The 17413-nt window shown below is 38.0% G+C and overlaps 2 protein-coding genes across 8 annotated transcripts in view; both read right to left on the minus strand.

Annotated features, from left to right (window-relative positions):
* Window positions 1-606: 606 nt before the first annotated feature.
* Window positions 607-2506, minus strand: b3galt8 (beta-1,3-galactosyltransferase 8). The gene has a single exon (XM_042724001.1). It carries the CDS (start codon window positions 2086-2088, stop codon window positions 1108-1110), a length of 981 nt encoding a protein of 326 aa, XP_042579935.1. The 5' UTR covers window positions 2089-2506; the 3' UTR covers window positions 607-1107.
* A 1020-nt stretch (window positions 2507-3526) lies between these two features.
* Window positions 3527-17413, minus strand: part of LOC109082847 (tenascin-like) — a 64661-nt gene continuing 50774 nt past the window's right edge. For all 7 annotated transcript variants that reach the window (XM_042724006.1, XM_042724003.1, XM_042724005.1 and 4 more), the window contains 13 exons: window positions 14178-14453; window positions 11003-11274; window positions 10079-10202; window positions 9101-9244; window positions 8165-8284; window positions 7911-8054; window positions 7194-7324; window positions 6899-7031; window positions 6646-6797; window positions 6288-6384; window positions 6004-6165; window positions 4981-5144; window positions 3527-4894 (listed from right to left, as the gene is read on the minus strand). In XM_042724006.1, coding sequence (XP_042579940.1) covers window positions 4784-4894; window positions 4981-5144; window positions 6004-6165; window positions 6288-6384; window positions 6646-6797; window positions 6899-7031; window positions 7194-7324; window positions 7911-8054; window positions 8165-8284; window positions 9101-9244; window positions 10079-10202; window positions 11003-11274; window positions 14178-14453 — 2030 coding nt within the window. In that variant the 3' untranslated portion in view covers window positions 3527-4783. The remainder of the gene's footprint in view (window positions 4895-4980; window positions 5145-6003; window positions 6166-6287; window positions 6385-6645; window positions 6798-6898; window positions 7032-7193; window positions 7325-7910; window positions 8055-8164; window positions 8285-9100; window positions 9245-10078; window positions 10203-11002; window positions 11275-14177; window positions 14454-17413) is intronic.

The following is a 17413-nucleotide window of genomic DNA, read 5'->3' on the forward strand; positions in this document are numbered from 1 at the left end:
CCTAGCCCCCCTTCAAGTTTTTTCTCCTCTCTCTGTTCTCTCGTTTTCTGTTGTATTTGCATGCACCTGTTCTGTAAATTGTGAAGATGTTTTGATATGGCCAATTTGTTTGTACATTAAAGCTGCAGTCCGTAACTTTTTTATGTTCAAAATTTACTAAATTTATTTACGAACGAGACAAATCTACGGCTCAGAATCACGCTGCGTGGCTAGGAAGCTCGCTGCAACTTTGTAAGTTAACTCTGCCAATCTGCTGTTACACAATATCCTAACAGTAACAAGCATAATCCAGCTCTTAATTATCATCCAATATAATTAAACAGCCTGAATTTACTTTTCCATGATGTGTTAAATGCTTTGTTTATTATTGTTTGAGCAGCTGATTTCCAGGCACAAACTGCACCTGCAAACTAACCTAAATATCCACTCAGCAGTGCTACGTTCCTCCACTCGCTATTTTTAGTGAAACTGCGCCCCCTTCTGTTTAAATCACGCACCAGCATCTCAAAAAGTAATACACAGAAGAAACAAGTATTTTTTGCCATCCAAAATAAATATTTTTATTGTCAAGAGTTCATACTTGGGGGGGGGGGGGGGGTGGGGGGGGGGGGGGATTGCTGATATATCTGTAAGGGCAGCTACTGTATGATTTCTAAATTGAAAGAAATTACAAAAGGACGAATAAAAGAGAAGGCAGAATAAAAAAACACTATGCAATGGATGAGGGATCACTTATAATACCTGAGGTCTGTGGACCACGGCCAGCATTTTAAAATATGGTATTTGAAATTGTTTATCTAAGAAAGTGTTTTAAATAACCTCTAACACTTCCACATGCCCTTCCTCTCTATCTATACAGATGTTTTCTATATCTATTTAGATTTCATTATTTTCTACATATCACACCTCAGCAGCTGTCTATTCCCCCTTTTTTGTAAGCGTTCTTGGCCCTTTCAGTAAAACAATATTTTGTTCTCCCTCGCATATGTTACAGTGTTGGATCTCAGTGATGTGAACTTTGTTAAAGCAATGGCACTAGCAAATACTACACATAAGGTTTAGCAGCTTCAAGGTACTTCAGATACAGTTTCAGTCATTTCAATTGTGTCAACATGTAAAATAAGACTTCTGAAAGTCATGCCAAACGCGGAGAAGATTCTGTGGGTTAAAGCCATTCACTATAATGCGCTTGGCAAAAGTGCACCTTTCATACTTAAGTCTTTGCACCTCAAAAAGATTCCTAAATCCCAGAAATTCTGTTGCATAAACTGGTTTTACACCCAGGACGTGCAGGCACAACCCCACATACACATCTTCGAGTGGAATCGGTTGCACAAATCTAGAGGCCAGGGATATTTTTCCAGCCAGGTCAATGGAAAAGACATATGCAGCTCCAGACACGTATGGAGGATACCAGGAGTCTGGGTAAAGATCCTCTGAGATGTACCATTTGTCGAAGCTGTCCCTGTGAGGAACGGCATCTGAGATAACTGATCCAGTGATGTAGTCTTTCCTTGAGGACTCGCTCTGGTCATGCAAGTAGTCCAGCAGGTAATGCACATTGAGAAAGACATCTGCATCGATCTTCATGGCATACCAGGCCCCCTGGCAGTAAGTGGCTATCCAGTTCATAATCATCATCGTCTTGATGGTGAGATTATGGTAGCTGTCCACAAAGTCCATTTGAATGATGTCACCATATTCTTTGCTCTCCCTCTCAAGGTGCTCCTGCAGTACTGGGTCACTTTGTGCTGGCTGACCAATGACAAACAAATGCAAAATGGTCACGTGAGGAATCAAGCCATCTTGACCCCATGTCCTTCTGATTGCAGTCCTCGCCTCTGTGTCTTTGAGAGTCAGTGGGATCATAAGAATCAAAAAAGGACTTCTGTTCTCACACAGTTCTGGCTGGTTCAGAATGAATTTGTATGTTGATGGTGAGATCACGTTATAGAGCTCTTTAGGTGCTGGAGTCTTCTTCGGTAGAGACGGCTGTATCGTACTGTTAAAAACGAGGATCACTACAAGTGTTATTAATCCAGCTATAGCAAAGAATTTCAAAAGTTTATTTCGCGATCGTTTTCGCATATTTAAAAAAAAATAAAACTGCACCACAAACGTAGGTAGCCTAAGCTACAAAACCTGAATGTCAGGTTCGCCCGTATAAGACGCACGCGTTTATTTAGCAAAGTTGCCCAACCACTATTGCCAACTCTCGCGAGACAAATAAGTAACCGAAGCTTCAAAAACAAGCCCAAAACAAGCCCTTTTTTTGTTATGGTTTATTATCATATTAAACTGAAACTACACCTTTATCTAATAAGTAAAAACAGAAGTTATTTTACAAAAATCAAAGTGGGAACAATACTCATCTCCAATCACATGTGAGCAGAATAGGATTAGAGAGTTGGAAAAGGAGAAGAACAAGAGCTTCAAAGGGGAACTGTCACATATTTATAGCCTAACAAAATAGATTCAAACCAAATGTAGGCTGTACTGTATATATTACTATATGCCTATTTTTTTGTTTTGTTTTTTTTTAGCTATGTACAGCATATTATTGCACTAATCGGCCTTTAAATGTGAGCAGACAGAGTGTCAATCAATGCATTGGAGAATACGGCAAACTTAAATGTAAAGAAACAAGTTGCTTGTCAGATTTTCCTAACAAGCAACCATATTTTTAAAAATAAGCCCCCAAAAAACCGCAACCCAGGATTTTTTCACACAACTTTACAAAAAAAGAAGCTCAACGTCGCGTGTAATAACCGGACTTGGCAACTGTGTGCTTACCCTTCTTGAGAGGTCTTGAATCGGTCTCATGTCGTGAGGTATTTTAAACGTCAGCAAATGTAAACAATTACAAGCTGCTGACCCATTTTTAAAGCGTTAATCGTCTGTTTGTTTACGTCTTTTATTGATTTTTCTGAACATTTCTGCCAGTCACCACTAAGCTACTCCTAAATATTGTAAAAACGTAATTTTCTGTAAAGTTGCTTTGCAATGATTTGTATCACGTCCCGTCCAGGATTTTAATATTGCCTAAAACATTCAAAGCAGTTTGACCAATAACATGCAGGTATTATACATAATCGACCAATCTTGGGGATGCGCGTGAGAAGGTGAGATCTACAGGGATCAATCAAAGCGACGCAAATATGCGCACGTGTTTGTTCATTCGTTTGTCTTGAAGCGTCGCTGCTCACAAAAAAAGACAGTAGGTGCGAGAGCGATCCGAAAGCATAAGGAGCCGTCTGCTCTGCTCTGTAGCTCTCGTGAATGTCGCACAACGATCGACCTGCAAACAGCCAAAACCTGGATGTTTTAGGCAATATTAAAATCCTGGCCGGGACGTGTCCCGTATGAACGGCGCATATACATTTATGCGCATTTTCATCGCGCAATCTGGCAACACATGATGTTACCAGGAAAGCATCTCTGTTGCGTTCCGGTTTTGAATAACATGTGAAAGTTTTTACATGAGGCTTGTTTTGCGTGTCCAAATAAGCACACTCTGCAGACGTGATTTATTAAACAAAATCTGTTTTATTGTAAGAGGGGTTACAAATAAACACCTGTTGTACACCCATTTAATAAACAAACAAACAAAAATATTCAAATACCAAAACGAGACATAATTTACACAGGTATTGTATAGGGTCAGTGGTTTAGTCGAAAGCAGGGTAGGGGCAAACACGACGACTTATTCTGTATATTAATTCTTAATTCTTTTTTGCAAACAGAAATTTCATATGAGGCTATGTTTACAATAATTCCAATCAACTGGCCATTACTTTTCCTTTTCCTGAATCTTGAACATTATACAAGCTCATAACAGGCGAACACAGTATCACTTAAACAAAAGACTGAACATAGGTCCTGCCTTAACTTTTGTTTAATTAATTTATGTTTTTTTAGAGGATAACAATCAACAAATCAAGATTCTTATGCTCTGTGACTGAATGGCAATATAGTTATAGGGCACAGGAAACACGACGAAAGGTGCATATAAATGAACACTTAGCAGTACTGTGTATGTACCGGATCCAGAAATGCGCCACTTCAGAACTGATGAATGCATGATTTGTGGGAGAGAGAAAACAGAGAGCATGGGTACTAAGATTTGTCACAGACTGACAAAAGAGATGAAAAAACTCTGAGCCTCCCCACTAGATATTTTTCTGCAGTCCTGCATATTAAATGCTGAGTTTTACCATGTGCCATTAAACGTCTCGCCCTAATTGAGAAGTTAAAGGATAAATAATTCTTGAGGCTAATTCACAGCCTAGCTAGGGAAGAGGCTCTGAAGCAAAAATACCACACACAAACATTCAACTCTTCCCACTGTAACTGTATGGGATATACAGAAAGAATAATATCATTAATTTTAAAACTGGAAAGCACCAAGCCAAACTCAAAATCTCCTCTCCGTAGGCATTGTATCATATAGGTGTTACTGGAGTGTCTGTCTTTGGTGTGCTTATGATGTACAGGCACAGTGTGTAATGTTAAACACTTCACTATGAGTCTATTGGTTTACTGTCAGACTGACATGCACAGAAGTGGTACACACACAACTGTGTATGGACTGTAGCTTTGAATGGGGGGAGGGGGTGTGTCAAAACTTTTTTGTACTTGTTCTCCATGAATGGGAGAGTGTGAAGAGCAGGCTGGGCTCCTGGCAGTGACTTTGGTAGATGAAGGGGATGAGATGATCTAGGAGAAACGAGGGGCAAATGGTCAGCAGTCGAGGGTTGCTTGGTTCGAGCTGGAGCGCATTGGTTTACGATCGCTTTCTCCTTCCCTCAAAATTCCTGAAGTTGGCAGGCCTGATCTTCATCTCTGCGAACTCGATGGAGTGCTCATGACCCTTCCAGTGGAACCAGTTTACACCCTGGAGATAAAACAGTTTGAAACAATCTAAATCTGTCTCTACTGTGTATTATTAGACAGGTGAGAAAGCATATATGAAATTTGTACCTTGCTATGACTGTTGTCTCCATATCGTCCCATTATATTCACTCGATGACAGTTTTTATACCAGAAAGCTCCCTTGTAAGACAGAGCACAGTTGGTGACAGCTATATCGTGGTCATTATCGTAGGTCGAGAATGGACGGCCGTGGTGATACGTCATTGAGTCACCTTTAAAAGAGCATTCCAAATTTATTACAAATTCATATACACTACTTTCCAAACGTTTGGGCTCTGTAAGATTTTTTTTAAAATAAATTACTAGTTTTATTCAGCAAATGTAAAAAAAAAATCTATTTCAAACAAATACTGTTTCTTTGAACCTCCTATTTATCAAGGAAATCTGAAAAAAAAAAAATCAAAATTTCAACAAAAATTTTAAGGAGCACAACTGTTTAAAAAAAATGACAAATAAATTACATTTTAAAATATATTCACATACAAAATAATATTTCACAACATTTGACAGTATTTTTGATCAAACTATCTTATCGAACCCAAAACATTTGAATGATAGTATAAAAATATATTAGACAAAATGTAATTCATTACTTAATTAATTAATTCACATAAATACTAAGTGCTGTAAAATGATTAATCGTCAGTTTATGTGGGTGTTATATAAGTTTTTTTTTAAGTGTTTTTTTTATGTGTTTTTTGTATATTTATTATGTATACAGTATATAAATACACACACATGCATGTATATATTTCAGATTTTTTAAAATATAAATTATGTGAATATAAATATAGATGTTAATACATGTAAATATTTTCAAAATATATACTGTATGTGTGTGTGTGTATTTGTATATACATAATAAATATACACAGAACACACATATATTATGCAAACAAAACTTTTATTTTGTTTGTGATTAATCGCGATGAATCGTTTGACAGCACTAATATATATATATATATATATATATATATATATATATATATATATATATATATATATATATATATATATATATAAACAATATAACAACTATATGTTGAGGAACTAGAGAGAGATCTTGCAGACCTGCAGTGCCGGTGTATCCTCCAACATGCACTTTGAAGCGACTTCGTGGTTCTGAGACTGAAAACTTGTCATACTGCGCATATGCAGACTCGCCCTTATCTCTGAGGTCCACACGCAGCTCATACTGCCCAGAGGAGGTGATCTTATGGAGGTTAGAGAGACCTGCAGACACAAGGAATGAGATTTGTAGACCAACATGCTCAAAATTGCTCTATATCATAATACCTTAGGGCTTCCTAGGGAAATATTAGCAGTTTGATATGTGTGCACAGATGTAAACATACCCAACCAGAATTCATCATTCAGGTCACCGAAGCCTGCAGTGTAGTTCTTCCAGTTTCTGAAAAACTCTACTTTACCGCTCTGTCGTCTCACAAAAACCTGTATGGAGGTACAACATTATTACAATGACCAGTGTTTTTACTCTCTGTGTATTATGAGACTTTAATTTAAACCTGTAAAGCCTGACATTGAATAATAATAATAATAATAATAATTATAAAAAACATATAAAAGTATCCTTGCATTTACAGATACTGGTTTTCATTTTTATGTGAACTATCATGTTAAATACCCCCTGCAGGTCCAGAACAGCCAATCTTTCTATCCTGCATGCATGCTATTTGAGGAAGAATTACTCACAATCCAGCCGCCTCCATCAGTGGTCATATCACAGTAGACTTGCAGAGGCTGACTCTCATCTCCACGCAGGTAAACAGTGTACAGGCCTGAGGTTGTTTCTCCATTTAACAGAGTCTGCGAGCAGTCTTTAGGATGCTTGTATAGCACTCCAACTGTGATAAAGAAAGAGAAAAGAGTTTGCCCAGAGGCTAGTTTATTTTGTTCAGAGTTTGTGATTATGTAATGAAATTGTGCTTTCAGGTTATTGGCTCACTGGTAGAGAAGACTGTCGAGATGATTCTGCTTCTTTTTGGCCCAGCGATCGCCTGCAGTCTGACTGTGTACTCTGTGGAGGAAGTCAGCTGAGACATGCTGTAAGATGTTGCCGTGGGGCTAAGAACAACCTCCTGAGCCAAGAGAAGAAAACCAGGAACATTTCAGAACAGCACAGAATCGGCATTGGACCATGAATTTAATAATCACTGCAGACTAGAAAAATGGCCAAGCTTCAGTTTTAAGGCTGCAAATGATGTTTAAAGTTTGGTTGTTCATTCAGGCGGTCCACTTACCTTGACAATGCCATCAGCGGACTCAAAGCTGAGGATGTACCCACTGATGTCTGCTCTTGGTGGCTTCCACGTCAGCATGGCACTTTCTGTTTGAATATTACTGGCAGCCAGATTCTGAGGGGCATCGACATCTGCAGCAGAGAGTATTCTGTTATTAACCTTGCATTCAGAATTCTTAAGGTGAGACATTCCAGGCAAAAACACTAAGTTTTTTTGGGCTTTTCATTAAGTATTTTTTAGACTAGTGGAAAGAAAACATCCAAAATACACTTTTAAGTGTTTATTTCATAGCACTTTATCTGTTTGCGTATATAGATTTTGATGACAATACATATCTTTAAAGACTATTTTCTCAAAATGATATTTTTCTCCTGCACTGAGCCAGATATCTTTCAGTGAGCCAGATATATTTCAGTAATACATATACATACCAATCTTTAAAGATGTATTCCTATCTACAATCTGAAGGTTTCTACAGAGGGATTGTTCATATATAATTTGCCAGGTTTTATACAGTATTTTATTCCTCAAATTTTTTTTTTAATAGTATTTTCCGATTTATGAAGTGATAAAAAGAGATATCCAAAATCACCTCTGTAAAACCTTTCGAGTCTAATATGTCAATGAAATGAAACAAGTAAATAAATATTTCTCTTGTATGGGCATCCAGATGTCTTGTGTTGTTTGTGCGTAAGGGTGAGTGAGTGTTCACCTTACCTGTGGTGAACTCTGTGGTGGTTGCAGCGCTCTTGGCTGCTTCTCTGACAGCATAAACTTTAACGGTGTATAAGGTGGCAGGCGTGAGGGAGCTCATCTCAAACTCCACAGTGTTCCCAGACACCCGTTCCATCACAGGAGCCACTGACAAAAGAACAAAATGCACAACTGAGACTCACTGCTTTATTGTTTTAGTCTGTAACACGTGAAACAGCCTTCCTTCGAGAATAATTAGGCACGGTCTGAGTTGTTACCACTGTCTGCGCTGTAAGTGATGACATATCCATCCACAGTAGCAATGGACGGCTGCCACAGCAGCAGAGCTTCAGTGTCAGTGATGTTGACTGCTGTCAGACCTCGTGGCTTATCCAGGGCTGAGGGCCAACAGATACAAACAGAGAGACAAAAGAGAAGCAAAATCACTGAGAGACAGCTTGGAGTCGATTACTAGGCTTCTGCAAGACAGGAATGCAAAAAAGCCATACTTACTGCACTGAATAATACAGAATCTAGCTATGAATATCTACAGAATAATACAGAATCTAGCTATAAAAATAGTTCTTAATTATTTTATAATATAATATGAATTAAAATGATTAATTAATAAATATTTTTAGATTTATTGTTCAATTACTATTCACTCTTGCTGATAAGCGTTTTGGTGAGAGCTCTCCTATTCCATAAACTATGAGAAGATGCAATTTGGGACATTATAATCAATGTTGTGTAAGTTACCCAAAAATAGTAATGCACTACTAATTACTTATTATTTCTTTGAAATTTTTTAATTAAATTAATTTATTCATTACATAAGTGAAAAAGCAATTACATTACTAATTTATTTTTGTTACATTCAAAAATCTTTTCCTCTCAACAAACTGAAATGAGTGTCTCTGTGTCCTGCTGGTTCATCATTATATATAAGTCATGCATTCAGCACCTTACATTTCTGCATCAGATAATACATTGTATAACAGATCTCGCTCATGACAGGTGTATAATTCATAACATGCTAAAAAGTAACTAAAATGTAACTAGAGGTCATTTAATAGTCGTGAGATAACAGAATCAAAAATGTGATCAAGTAACACTATTTTTTGATGAAAAGTAATTATTTTAGATTAACTAATTACCTTGTATTTGCATTACTCCCAACACTGATTATATTCTAGAAAATATTCTAGTTGTACCTGTCGTGACTCTATCAGATCCTGGTTCACTCTCCTCCAAGCCCTTCACAGCGATGACAGTGACCTGGTAGGTCACTCCGGGGGTCAGATTAGGCAGCATGGCTTGAGACTCTCCTCCATCTACTCTCAGTGTCATAGGGCTGCCTACAGGGGGAGACAGAACACTGGAATAAATTAGATTTAGCGTTTGTCACTAGAGGGCAGCACTGTGATTAATTGGGATGGTGATATGCAAGAATGCTGTGCTGATGGATAAAACAGTGTGGTTTGATTTATGATATGCACTGATAGATTCACATAACTGAAGATTGGCCTGATCTAAAAACCTGCACTGATCACAGAGAAGCCAAAAGAACACTATGAGACTTTAGGGGGACATCTCTTGCATTCAATCAATTTATTATGCCAAGACGGCAGTCTAAGAGAATCTCCTCCGCAACTTATGCAATTTATTACATAAGATGTAATTTATGACAAATCATAAACTGAGGAAGTACAAATAATACTATGATTTTCCAATAGGCATCTATCCAAATGTATAGAAAACCACGCGGTTAAAGTCTCGCTTTCTTAAGATGGACTGTGTGCCAACTTGGAGGGAAGAAGGCTTTGCCTTCATTTCCAAAAGAAAAGATCCAAATGTGCTATAAATAGTACTAATATATGTACACGTTTGGTGTATGAAAGTTCTTTTTTCAAAAGAAATTCATACTTTTATTCAGAAAGTACACACTGAATTGATCAAATGATAAAGACATTTATTATGGACCTATTTCATATAAATGCTGTTGTTTGAAAAAAATAATATATTAGTTTATATATAAATATTACAGGTTTGCAACATTTATAATAATAATAAAAAAATCTTGGGTACCAGATTATCATACTAGACTGATTTTTTGAAGGAATAAAACACATCAAAATGTAATCGTCGTTTTAATTTGTAATAATATATGATAAAATGACCACGTCACTTACCACCCTGAACGGGCACATAGGTGACCCGGTAGCTGTCTACATGGGTACGGGGCAAAGTCCAGTGAACAGTGGCCGAAGTATCTGTCACATCAGAAAAGCGTATCTCCTTGGGTGTTCCCAGACCGTAAGAATGACACACAGAGAAGAAACAAATAAAAATATACTGTTAAAAATGTGTGTTCTAACATTTGACAAATAGGAGTTAAAAACCTTTCCCCAGAAAAACAAGTAGTTTCAGACTGTAAAAGAAACAAAAATACAGTTGGTGTCAAGAAACTTCTTGAACTACCTCATTTATTGTGCTGCAACAAATAGATGCATCAAAGTAAACATTCAGGACATGAGGATGACCAACTGTGCGACTACAGAGAAAGGACACGCAGACAAAGGCCCTGGCCTTAAAGCTATTTCTCAGCGCTGAATCTCGAGTGACAGATGCAAGAAGATTAACTTGCCCCCCAGTACAGAAGCACAATAGTGTGACATGCAAACATCAGACATAAGTGGAAAGTGAAGTTCACTAACATAAAGGAAGATTGCCCGAGACAAGCACGCAATCAAGACAAATACACAAAATAGTTGGTCTTGCTTTGTAAATAAAACCCTCAATCACATAGCAGATAGAGACAGAGAAAATAAAACTGGTGAGAGAAGACTTGGATGCAACCGTTGTTGTTAATGAGAAACTCTTGAGCTACTCTGTGGACACAATAAGGAAAAAGAAAACAATGAGTGATGTTGTTAAAAAATGGGAAAGAAGGTAAAGGATGAATGAAAAGACTTCATGTTTAATGGTAGTAGATTTGAACAAACCAGCAAGCTAGCTGACAGAAACATTAAATCATTGAAAATGAAGAAGAAGAAGAAGAAGAAAAAAAAGAGTTAGTGGTTCCTCCACCAGCTTCTTTTAAAAATCCAAATACCTGTTCGAGCTACAGCCAAACGGGGCTGGAATTTTCGTCCCAAAATGTTCCCAAAGAGCCCGATTTCATACTCTGTATCTTCATTGAGACCTGTCACCACTTCTGATCGCTTGTCTCCAGACACACTGATCTGGAGAGGTTGGCCCAGGCCGTTAGAATCCCCGACTTTGAGAGTGAATGTATCAAAGATGCCCTCTGGTGCTGTCCATGTCAGTTTAAAGCTGTGCGGGGTGTTGTCTGAGACCGAAAGATGCTCCACTTCAGGTTCAGCTTCTGGTTGACAAAATAATAAAGTTGTTCTTCCTCTGTAAACTCTGTGGAATGTACTTAGAAGAGGTTAAATGGTCAAGAACTGCGAATGTGGTTCCCTAAACCAATTTTCCCCTATTTGTGGTGTTTGTTTAGGTTATATAAATTTGAGAAGGGGAAGATGCTGCTGTATGAGAAACAATTCAGCGATTATGTTACTCATGCATGAAAATAGGCTTTTTTTTTTTTTTAAATCAATTGTTCAGTCATCTATCAGTTGTTCCTATATCTGTGGCAGGTGATGCTGAAATCAGTGAGCCAGTAAATTTAATTTACATATTTGGATTAGAATATGGAATGAGATCTGTTGGTTAGTAGAAAAAAAAAATTGACATTGATGAATTTTCCACCATTATATTAGGTTCCACCATTATAATTGTATCGTCATATAATAGCAGTCGTGCAGGGTTCAAGACAGAGCTTTTCTGGGACAATGACATATCCATAATAATCATATTGACAGTTGGGCTCATCCTGGAAATGCATTTTTGTCTCGTTTTTAGCTGATCTTGCAAGAAGGCCAATGACAATGAAAGATATGAATTCTGAGAGGGATGTCTCTTGAGAAGCAATTGCTGTGGTAAGGATATGTAAAACTGAAAACCTTAAGCCTCAGGGATGTCTTGACCACATGAGCAATGCATTGTATTTTCAACAATAGCCTTGTATGTGCCAGAATGTGGTCCAGTCTTAATATGTTGTGGTTTGTCCTTCATCTTCATGTACCAAGAACCAGTTACTGCCTTACACACATTTTACATATTAGTTTTACTTTTTACTTTGGAAGTATATGAAGTATTAAGGAGAAGGAAGATCATGTTGAATGATAATAAATTGACTTAATTTGATCTTGTACATTTTTATTTCTGCTCAGTCTAATTTCTAAATGCTTGTCAGAAAATTCAAAACCAGAGATGTTCAGCAATCCAGCAGCCAGACTCGAAAAGTATAAATAATTTCTAAATGCAATAAAAAAAAAATACCATTTATATATATATATATATATATATATATATATATATATATATAATAAATATAGGTAATTAACATTTTATATGCAATAAATATATAGTTTATATTAAGAATATAATTTGGGATTAATCTTGTTAATTAAAAATTTGGATACTGGATATACATAGAAGGCAATCAACAAACTATAGAAATTGAATAGAAATTGAATAGTTATACCAGATACTGAGATCAACAATGTAAAAAAAAAAATACACAATATAGTATTGTTCCAAACTGACAATTCCTAAATAGAACCTTTTTGTCCTAAACTAAACTTTAAAAAGGGGAGGGGGGGGGGTACCCTTGACCAGACTGAACCTCTTCTTCCTCTAAAGCTCGGGATGATGTGAAACAGAAAAGACATTTGTTGAATGTGGAAAAGTGTTGGAAATGAAAACCAGTGAGGACAAATCCCGTGGAGCTGTCCCTCTTCATTAGCACTGTTCACTTGTTTAAGAGTGTCAGCAGTGTTTGAGGCATTTCAAGAGTACTAACATGTGCTCTCCAAGGATCATTTTCATCTGACTGGCTTCTAAGTCTCTCCGGTTTGACAAAGAGGCGTCTGTTTGTGGAGGTGGAAAAGGCGCCAGCTAACCTACAGAAACAAGGTCTGGAAGCAGTAATTCTACAGCAGGCAGCTAAAACCTCTGAGGGGGATATCTGTGTTGACACAGTTAAATGTTGCAGCAGGGATACGCAAACCAACCAGAGCAAGAAAACTACCAAAGTTTCTGTAAACATTGTACACTTTTCTGGTTTTAAAAGCTTGTATTACTCAGGCCAGAGCGAGGCAAGAGTTCATGGGTCATGTGACATGAATAGAGAGGAGGTTAACAGAAATCCAATCAGTTCCCCTTCTCCTCTGCCTATTTGCATGCAGACTTGAGAGACTGCTACAACTGTGGCCCCTGCAGCCACTGGCTGATAAACGCCAAGAAAATGTGTGAAAGTGAGGCATAAGAATGAGAAGTAGCACAGGGTCAGAAAACTGGGTGTGCATACTGAAGAGATCCTTCACAAGAAGCGACAAAAACTCCTCAGGATCACTTCCATGGCAGTACAGTCACCCGCTCTATTCGCTGACTCTCTGAGGAGGAATAAAATGTTGCTATGCGCCTAATAAATGTATGTTTGCTACAATACAACTTGGTAGACTATAAATGCCACAAACTAAATGATTTAAATTGGCTCACCGACAATGTGAGTTGAATGCCGCAGTCAATTAGAATGAAAAAGGCATCATTAGTCTAACTATGTTTTGCCTGTTAAACACAAATGTACCAGTGATGACAGGCAGAGGTCATTTACTGCACCTGGAGGCTGTGCTTGTGATTATGCAGACGTGAATGTGTGGGGAGGCATTATGATGCAGTGCAGGTGTGCTCTGAATGTCAGTTTTACTTCAACATAAAATTCAGCAAACGACAGAATCTGTCGCTGACTTGGTTTGCACATTTGAGAGATTATCTGTGTCTGAAACCATGTACTATCAGTATGTACTGCATTTGATTATGAACTCACTTGTCAGGCATTAATGAAGTACTCTTTGTTTTACAAGTATGCATGTGTTGTAGTATTAATAAAATTCAGACATATTATTCAACCATGTTGTTAATGTCGTTGGAAACTAGTTTCAGATGATAGTAGATGAAGAAATTAATACACTATGAAGACTACAAAAACTGGTTAAAATAATAATAAAAATGTGTTAGTTTTAATACACCATGCGATTTGATGAACTGCATATTAGAAGAAAAAAGAGGTTAGTTGATTTTGCTGCTTGAGACACAGCAGTCGATCCAAAGAAAAATAGAAAAGAAAACCAAGCTGGTCAAAAATTGGGCAAGAATTTATACCTGTGATGACTTCAGCAAAGACAGGATCTAAGAGCTCTCCCTTGTACAGCCCATACAGTGTGACCCTGTAGAAAGTACTAGGGGAGAGGTCAGTGACAGCCAGGCTGAACTCCTGGCTGGATAGAGTATGGTTCTGGCCATCAGATAAGCCATCTGGGTCAGATACTTCAACCAGAAAGCCCTCAACCTCTCCTCTGTCCAGCTCCCAGGACACACTGAAGCTTTCCCAGGACACATCAGAGATTGTGATGTTGCCCACCTGAGGCTTCTCTTCATCTGGATGACAAACAAATCAGAAGATCATTAATTTGGCAAGAAAAGGTACATATAGGAGAAGAAAATGGGTAATGGTGACTGAACAGGTTTGGCTGATTTCTGAAGGCATTCTCTCTTTGAGATGATGGTCGTTTTAATTGCTGAGTCAAATGAATTGAAGTCCAAAAAAAAAAAAAAAAAAAAGACCAGAAAACAAACAAGTTTTGCATTATTCAAAACAATGCAAAGCATTTTAAAAAATTAGAGGGAAAAATTCATGTTATGAGCAACAATAAACCTTTTAATGTGTTACTCCTAACAAATTCATCTCCATCTGTCCCAAACAGAACAGAACATCTGCCCATGCAGTGAAAAAACAACAACAACAACAACAGCCACAAAAACAACAACAACAACAGTAATAACTTTCAAAAAGTTCTAGTGACAAACAAAATACTTTGCAGTCTTTTCTCTTGCAAGCTATAAACATCCAAGCACCAGCTTGTTGAGACAGCTTTGGTATTAATGGCCTTGAGAAAAGCCATTAATTTTTGAAGGTCCTGCCTAGCCTGCCTGAGCAGAGGTACGCTGAACACTTCAAATATGGGAGGCAGCCATGCAGTGCGGTGCATTGCAACCTATAATTGAACATCATTGTGCTTTGTCAGCATTCACAGGCAAAGAGGGGGCAGATAGCTAAGAGATGCATGGTGGGCTAACCATTATCCTGTCTATGCACATTCAAGAGGGCAGAAACATGGCGTGCAAATAGGGTGAGAGACAATGGGGATGAAGTGAATGACCTTCCCAGGCATAAGGGCCGGTTGTCACTTTTGAAACCAGGAGATGAAACAATACGAAGCTGTCAAATAGCAAAACAACTCATTGATCATCTTGCACCATTCATGGGAACTGAAATTTGGGGAAACTGAATCATTTTGCACACTTATCCAACAGAGTTCCCGACATTGAAAGCGGCTCATGTATGTCTGAGGAATGGTCTTCACTGCATGCAAATGGGGATAGAATAAAATAATGGCTTTATGTGAGATCCTCAGGACACAGACACCTTAAAGGGATATTCCACCCCAAAAAGAAAATTTTGTCATTAACCACTTACTCCCATGTCGTTCCAAACCCGTAAAAGCTCAGTTTGTCTTTGGAACACAATTTAAGATATTTTGAATGGAAACCTGGAGGCTTGAGACTGTCCCCATAGACTGCCAAGTAAATAACAGTGTCATGGTCCATTAGACGTATGAAAGTTGTCGTCAGAATACTCCATCTGCCATCAGACATGCAATCTGGGTTATATGAAGCGACGGGAACACTTTTTGTAAACAAAGAAAACAAATATAATGTCAATGGTCTCCTCTGTGTCTGTCCATATCACCCTATGCTGTGTATCATCCGCACCACAAGGATGCACTGTTTTATTTCAAATCAAAGCTAAATACACGTTGAAACAGCACATCCTTGTGGCACGGATGACACAGAAAAGAATACACAGCATAGGGTGATATGGACAGACACAGAGGAGACCATTGACAGGAATTATTGAATAAAGTCGTTTTTTTTTGTATTCTTCGCTTACAATTTTTTTTTCTGTCGCTTCATATAACCCAGATTGCACATCTGATGGCAGATGGAGTATTCTGATGACGACTTTCATACCTTTTATGGACCTTGACACTGTTTTTTACTAGGCAGTCTATGGGACGGTCTCAAGCCTCCAGGTTTTCATCCAAAATATCTTAAATTGTGTTCCTAAGATGAAGGGAGCTTTTATGGGTTTGGAACGACATGGGGGTAAGTGATTAATGACAAAATTTTCCTTTTCGGGTGGAGTATCCCTTTAAGGTTGTTTGGATAAAGCCTTTGTTGTACGCATGCACAAGCCATGAAGGTGTGGTCACATTTATCATTGCTTGTGAATTTTCGTAGGCAAATTTTTGTAATTTTAATGGGTATCCATGTGGGAATTTTGTGTGAGGCTGAATGATTTCCCCACGGCGATTTCGAAACAGGTTCAAATTGGTCACAATTGGTCCAACAGAAAGCTTTTGGGTTTGAAAGTGACTTCTGTGTAAGCTTTGCTTCATAAATAGCTATACTATTGACAATAGACCTTTTTGCCTACAAAATTATGCTGAAAATTCTTGTGTGACCATACCTTAACATTACATAACATAACAAAACTTTGTGCATGCATGTGACTGTTTGCTCTCTCCTTTTGGTCTGGTTGTGTCCTCATATGTTTCCTTTGAGATGGTCATCAGGGCTCCATGTTACAAGCTGAAACTCTCATAATCATGCCAGTGAAGCATTCAGGGAACAGAAGAAAGCCCAGACCTAAAGGTCTCCCCCCCGCCCCCACCTTCCCATTTCCATCAGGTCTGAGGGAAGTGTATGCCCATGCTTGTGTGCCATGTCTAAGGCCGATAATGGCTGCTGAAATAAATGCATTGGGATTATAGTGCTGGTGATTTCAGAGACAACATTTTAACAGGCGGCTCAGCATGTGTCCTATTTATCAGTCCGCCCCACAGTTCATTGTGGTCAAATCACGCAAATCCAAAAGGGGAGTGGGCTCACTCTGACGATTATCACATGAATGAGCTTTCTGTGCGTGTGTGAATGTGTGTGTGTTTGGGATCTTGAGAAACACTATATCTGTTGTCTTGCCTTGGCAACCAAAGCAAGCAACTGATGTTATATTCTGTAGCTCCTTGGTATTAATTAATGACTATTCTGTTATAAAATCAAGTACATTTTGGTAAAAAAAAAATCTGAAAGTTAAGTGGCATCCTATCCGCAGAGATTTGGGCTTTCTTTAAAAAGAAAAAGAAACCCACATACCATAATTGAGGGCAGAGAATAGGGATATTAAACTTCAGTTTCCATCACATGGTGGCATTTTGAGATCTTTATGGAAGTTTTCTCATAATAAGGAGCTACAAAATGTTTCATTCAAGTTTATA

The sequence above is a fragment of the Cyprinus carpio genome, chromosome B5 (genome assembly GCF_018340385.1).
Source record: "Cyprinus carpio isolate SPL01 chromosome B5, ASM1834038v1, whole genome shotgun sequence".
NCBI lineage: Eukaryota > Metazoa > Chordata > Actinopteri > Cypriniformes > Cyprinidae > Cyprinus > Cyprinus carpio.

Bases quoted from the DNA above. Each gene is read 5' to 3' on its own strand.
- b3galt8 (XM_042724001.1), bottom strand. From the start codon at position 2,088: ATGCGAAAACGATCGCGAAATAAACTTTTGAAATTCTTTGCTATAGCT.